Consider the following 6,895-nt stretch of genomic DNA (forward strand, 5'->3'; position numbering starts at 1 on the left):
GACCAGGATGGTCTCGATCTCTTGACCTCGTGATCCACCCGCCTCGGCCTCCCAAAGTGCTGGGATTACAGGAGTGAGCCACCGCGCCCGGCCTAAAATAATTCTTAAAGTATAATTTCCTTTTAAGTGAACCAAAATTGTAATAATTGAGGAAAAGATATTCTTCTCCTAACCCACATCTGAGTTAACAAAATTTCTTAGAGCTTTTTAATGAGCTGTTTGGCTTGTATAACTACTATTCTATAAATCTATGAAGTACGTGGAAGCTAACAAAAAAGAGCTGTGGAGCTCCGCATGTATTGAGGAAGTTTCTAGGAAACAGAAGAAATTTTTGCTTAGCAGTTTGGGATTTAATTTGTGTCACATCTAGTTAGTAAAACCATTTAATTAATCTCTAGTATACTTTATCCTATATAACATTATCCATATAGGATTATTTTACACAGCTGCAATCCTAAACTATATATATAAATATTCCAAATAAGGAATTCCAAAAACCAGTTGATTATAGACCAGCAAAACACACAGGTCCTTTATGGGGAACTCTTCATGAGGTGAAAAAGGCTGGGGACACTTGACTTAAGCAACAATATTTCTATAAAAGCTTTAGTTTCACTACTAAAAATGTTTGAAGGAAAAAAGTCTACACACGTTAAGAAGTAAGAGCTTATAACCTGTTTTAATGCGATGGCAAATTCAGCATTATGTAAATTACTAAAGGTTGTATGCTATTAATCCATACCTGTAGCCTTTGGTTTATTATGACTGGATGAACCTTTGTCCCCAACACCTCTTGACATAAAGGCAAGTTTGGGAGGCCTCCTTTCCTGTGTCACATTCTCTGAAATAGTAAACATGTTTTTTAAAGATAAAGGCAAATTCTTATAGAAGAGAAACAATCAAGAAAGCAATGACAGTAACAACATTTTAAAAACCCTCCTTCCAAAAAATGGCAGAATTTTTAGTCTCACAAATTCTTTTTAAAGGCCATGAAAAATATTGAAAAAGATAATACTATGGGGGAAAAAATCAATGCTGTATTTCAAAATGTAATTTCTATAAGAAAATACTCTCTCAAAATACAATTCAGCTAAATGCTTTAACCTCTTGAAAATTTAATCACTTGTAGTCAATTTTATTTGATGTCTTAAAACACTACAAAGAAAACCTTACTCAATTTTTTACAGCATTTCACAAATCAGCGGCCTACAACACCCCTGTGTATTCTGAAGTGTTTCAAACTCAAATATTTCTTGAAGATGCTGAGATAAACAAAGATAAACAATTTCTTTACTGCATGGAACCAGAACCTTTAATATGCTAATGTGCATTGTGAATTGCTCAAGGGGAAACATAATAAACTTATTGGTAAACATTTTTATGCCACTCTGCTTAGCATCTTAGATTAATATATTTCATGAACACAGTTTGAAAACAGCCTGGTTAGGAATATGTATCTGGTTAGAAAAGTTCTGGTTAAGAACATGTATCTGCTTTTAAAAACACGTATGTTAGGAATAACACAGATGTATATACAAACACATATATATAAAAGAAGAAAACAGAGAATTATACACAGATTAAAAACACAGAAAGCCAGCGACATACAACAGTCATATGTTTGAAGAAAACACAATTAATTTCTGAAATCCAGGTGTAACACATGTGGCAAACTTGTTTTGAATACAAAGAGCACTCTAGACCTTAAAGCCCAGCGATGATCATAAAATACTCCTAAATACTGATCAAGGGAATGTAGAAGGTCAGTGTGGAAAGTTCTTCCTTTGAAAAATTCAACAACACATCCGTGAAGTCCAACACGACACTTAGGAGTCATACCTGATAAAGCTGTGTGTCAGCAAAAACGGTTATCACCCACAGTGGATTTGAGGACAGAAAGAAAGAAATAGGAAATTTTTACATTTTAAACGCAAGGAAAATACTTTTCTTAAAAAAAGAGGAAATCACACTAAATGAATTATATGTAAATACTTGGTAACTTTTTTCCATGGTTAAAGGAGGGGAATGTATTATTAAACTATATCTTAAACATCTCAGAATATGATCCAATAAAATATGAAACTATTATTTTAATTCAAAAATCATACCAATTAACCATGAATTCCATCAAGTGGTATAATAAGAGAAAAGCTATGTATTAATACCATGGTCCTCACTTATCCACACTTTTGCCTTCCACAGTCTCAGTTACCCACAGTCAACCGCTGTCCAAAAATATTAAATAAAAAATTCATAACTTTTAAGTTGCATGCTGTTCTGAGTATTATAATGAAATCTTGTACCATTCCACTCCATAAGCCCTGGACGTGACCCATCCCCCATCCGTCATCGCCACACTGTGTCTACTCCCTGCCTTGTTAGTTACTTAGTAGCCACCCCAGTCATCAGATTAACCATTGCAGTATCACAGTACTTGAGTTCAAGTCACCCTTATTTTACTTAATAACATTCCTGAAGTACAAGAGCAGTGATGTTGCCATATTATAATTGTATCTCCTCTGATTAAGTATGGTTTTTAATATCTTATTGTACCTACCATACAAATTAAACTTTATCAGAGGCATGAATATAGAGGAAAAACACAGTATATATATAGGGTTCAGTACTAGCCACAGTCTCCGGTATCCAGTGAGGGTCTTGGAAGGATCCCTTGGTGAAAGAGGGGACTACTGTACTTTTATGATGCTGTCATTCAGATATCTTTAAATAGCACCCATGAAAGCTACTTTGGAAGGAAAATCTTAGTCACTGAGATGAGTTCCCAAATTATAGCATATAAATTTACTAAAGACAAACAATTCCCACTATTAACTGTAATTAACTGCATATAACATTTTTAAAAGATGTTTACATGTATACCATGATATAGATCCATTATATAGTTAGTAACCATTATAACAAATGCAGCAGGTGGTCTTCCCTTTGTTAGGCTATGAGGGGAGCCTGGCAGCACTGGAGGGCTGACTGGAGGTCCAACCGGATGGCCAGTGGTGACAGGTCTGCAGGTGACACTGGGAAGGAGCTCCAAAGATTAGGAATGTGAGCAGGAGGGCACCGGAGTTGGAAACTGTGGCTACCTTTTGCCAAAGCCTGTCTGAGAGGGGGTTAAATATCAGCTCTGAAGAAGAGGACATTTCATCAGAATTAGAATTCTACGCAGATAAAGAACACAAACCACCTCTAACTTGTCCTCCAGCAATTACAGACCAAATATTTCTTGTTACTTTGTCACAACTGTGTTCATGGCCCAAAAGTACTTGGGTCATGAAGCAAAGCTTTCAAACTGAAGTGAATTAGAAGTGTTTACCAACTCAGGAAAAGAGAAATATGGATACATATGCATAAATATGTACAAAGGTAAATATGTACCAAATGTATCCATTACATATACACAGCAAGACTGCATTTTAAGAAAATTCGCAGCTTATCCATCACTTGTTGATTTAACAAGAAAAAGAAAAATCCCTTGGAGAATCTTGAGCTGGAAATCATAACAATAAACTCGAGAACAAGTTATTGTTCAAATCAAATGAAATGTCTATGAATTTGCATGACCCAGTAAATTAAGAGAAATTGTCCAATTAATGTACTGCTTAACATCAGCAGCCACAAGAGCATAATTCAGACTCAAATGAGAATTTAACATCCGTAGAAATCTTGTGAAGAAAATACAGTTTACTTGAGTAAAATGGGGTATTAATAAGACCAATATCAGACATATCCTACATAGCAGCTATTCAAAAATTTCTAAAAGTTTGGGTTCCTGATCAGAATAAATATTTTCCATAATAGTATATGAAAAATGGTTCAAGAAATGCTAAATGTGCCATACGGATAACACCAAAAGTTGCATACTGAGATCTGATGCTTCAAATTATCCTTCTTCAAGACTCCAGCTCTAACTGTCTCATAGGACCAGGAGTTCTGCCTATACAGGCAGCACTCACAGTGATCCCGATTGACAGGCAATCTCTAGGAAAGCCATGTACTATTACCTAACAAAACGTAAAATGCACATATCCTTTGACCTGGCAGTTCTACTCTCAGGAAGTTCTCTTTTAGCGATACTGACACACATGCTAACCGATACAGAGGTACAAAGTTATCCACTGAAGCACTGTTTATAACAGCAAAAGATTGAAAACAACCTAAATGCTCATCGGGAGGAGACTGATTCAAAAACTATGGCACATGCAAAAAAACGAAATATAATACAATGATTTAAATGAAAGATTAAGTGTACAATTTAAGTACTAATATGAAATAATCTCCAACATCTATTGTTAAGTTAAAAAGGAAGGCGCAAGTTCCACTTCGGGGAAGATGAAGTAGATGTACTTCCTATTTCTCGCTAAGTACAACGAAAAACTCTAGACATAATATATAAAACAAATACAAGAAGGCTTTGAAAGACGGAGATGAGAAGGTAGACCAGCTAGGAACCTCAAGACCTAAGAAATAACATCATGGAGATTTCCCTCTGGGTTTCCTTCTTGACTGCATTCTTATTCCATACTTAGAGCTAAATAAGTCAGCACCCTGGAAACATAAATAGGCACAGACAAAAGAAGGCCCCAATAAAAGTTCTGCTCTCTCTAGCCAAAGGATATCAATTCTCCCCAAAGTTATATTCGGGTTTAATGCAGTTCCTATCAAAATCTCAACAAGATTTTGTATAGATGCACACAAGATTATTCTAAATGCATATGGAAAGGAAAAAGATCTACAATAGCTAAAATCACTTTGGGAAAGAAGAATAAAGTAGGAGGGATTTGTTTAATCAATTGCAAGACTTACTAGTTAGCCACAGCGATAGAGACCATGACATGGGCAGTAGGGTAGACACACAGATCAATGGAACAGATGGAGAACCAAGAAATGGACCCACACAAATATATCCAACTGAATTTTGACAAAGGCACAAAAATAATTCAATGGAAGAAAGAGTCTTTTCAACAAATAGTGATGGAGCAATTAGATATCCATAGATGTTTTTAAAAAAGAAATTCTATTTCAGTCTCACACCTTATAAAAAATTAATTCAAAATTGATTATAGACTTAAATGTAAAAAGTAAATCTATGAAATGTTTTGGAAAACAGAGAACAAAGATGCAAAGAAATTAGAACCCTCATACATTGTGGCCTGGAAAAGCAAATGGTGCAGCTCCTTCGGAAAACCATCTGGCAGTTCCACAAATGTGACTAAACACAGGGTCACCATATGACCCAGCAAGTCCACTCCTAGGCAGTACCCAACAGAACTGAAAACAGATGTCCACAGAATAACTTGTAAATGAATGTTCACAGCAGCATTTTTAACAATAGTCAAAAACTAGAAACTAATATCCATCAACTGATAAGTGGATAAACAAAATATAACAGATCCATTTATTAGAATATTAACCATAAAGATTATAGAGTACTGATTTTGCTTTCACATGGATGAACGTTGAAAAGATTATGCTTAACTGAAGAAGCCAGATACAAAAGCCACATATTTTTTATTCTATTTATGTGAAATGTCCAGAATAGGCAAATCGGTAGAGTCAGAAAGCAGATCAGTGGTTGCCAGGGGCTGAGGGTAAGACAATGGGAAGTAATTGCTTACTGGGTACTGGGTTCCCATGAAAATGTTCTGGAACTGGATAGCGATGAGGGTTGGACAACATATTACATTTCAATTTTTAAAAGCTTAGGAGAAAATCTTCCATATGTAGAGCTAAACAAAAGTTGTTGAACTTGACACAAAAGCATGATCCATACAAAGAAAACTTTATAAACTGGATGTCATAAAAATAAAAACCTTGTACTCTGTGAAAGACCCTGGTAAGGGAATGAAAAGACAAGCTACACACTGGGAGACAAAATGTGCAAACCATATCGAACCAATAATTAGTATCCAGAACACATAAAGACTTCTGAAAACTCATCAGTAAAAAAGCACAGGATCCAATGAGAACCTAGGCAAAAGAGACGAAGACATCTTTCACTCAAGAATATACAAGAAGGCTGGGCACAGTGGCTCACATCCGTAATCCCAGCATTTTGGGAGGCCAAGGTGGGTGGATCACTTGATGTCAGGAGTTAGAGACCAGCCTAGCCAACATGATGAAACCACATCTCTACTAAAAATACAAAAATTAGCCACGCATGGTGGCGCATGCCTGTAATCCCAGCTACTCAGGAGGCTGAGGCAAGAGAATCACTTGAACCCAGGAGGCAGAGGTTGCAGTGAGCTGAGATCGTGCAACTGCACTCTAGCCTGCTGGGTGACTGAACGAGACTCCATCTAATATGTATACATACACACACACACACACACACACACACACACACACACATATACACACACATACATATACAAACACACACACAAGACAGTGAGCACACGGAATGAGGTTCAACACCAGCAGCCAGCAGGTAAACTCAAAATCACAATGAGACACAACTACAAATCTCTCCAAATGGCTAAAACTAAAAATAGTGACAACATCAGATGCTGGAAAGGATACAGAGAAACCGGATTACCCATATATTGCCAACAGTAATGTAAATGAGTACAGTCTCTCTGGAAAACAGTTTAGCCGTTTCTTTTTTTTTTCCCCCATTTATTTTATTGCATTTTAGGTTTTGGGGTACATGTGAAGAACATGCAAAATTGTTGCATAGGAACACATGTGTCAGTGTGATTTGCTGCCTTCCTCCCCATCACCTACATCTGGCATTTCTCCCCTTGCTATCTCTCCCCAGCTTCCCGCCCCCCACTGTCCCTCCCCTATTTCCCCCCAACTGACCCCAGTGTGTAGTGCTCCCCTCCCTGTGTCTATGTGTTCTCATTGTTCAACACCCGCCTATGAGTGAGAACATGCGGTG

At 36.8% G+C, this 6,895-nt stretch overlaps 1 protein-coding gene across 8 annotated transcripts in view; it reads right to left on the reverse strand.

The window, feature by feature from the left end:
- The window catches only part of CYLD (CYLD lysine 63 deubiquitinase), a 65,487-nt gene that overhangs the window by 25,653 nt on the left and 32,939 nt on the right, over positions 1-6,895 (reverse strand). For 5 of the 8 annotated variants that reach the window (XM_017530124.2, XM_017530122.2, XM_017530119.2 and 2 more), the window contains exons 6-7: positions 1,840-1,848; positions 743-841 (exon numbers count right to left, since the gene is read on the reverse strand). In XM_017530124.2, the coding sequence (XP_017385613.1) occupies positions 743-841; positions 1,840-1,848 (108 nt within the window). The remainder of the gene's footprint in view (positions 1-742; positions 842-1,839; positions 1,849-6,895) is intronic. The other 3 variants (XM_017530128.2, XM_017530127.2, XM_037739122.1) reach the window with 1 other exon arrangement.

The sequence above is a fragment of the Cebus imitator genome, unplaced genomic scaffold (genome assembly GCF_001604975.1).
Source record: "Cebus imitator isolate Cc_AM_T3 unplaced genomic scaffold, Cebus_imitator-1.0 Scaffold63, whole genome shotgun sequence".
In the NCBI taxonomy this organism is placed as follows: domain Eukaryota; kingdom Metazoa; phylum Chordata; class Mammalia; order Primates; family Cebidae; genus Cebus; species Cebus imitator.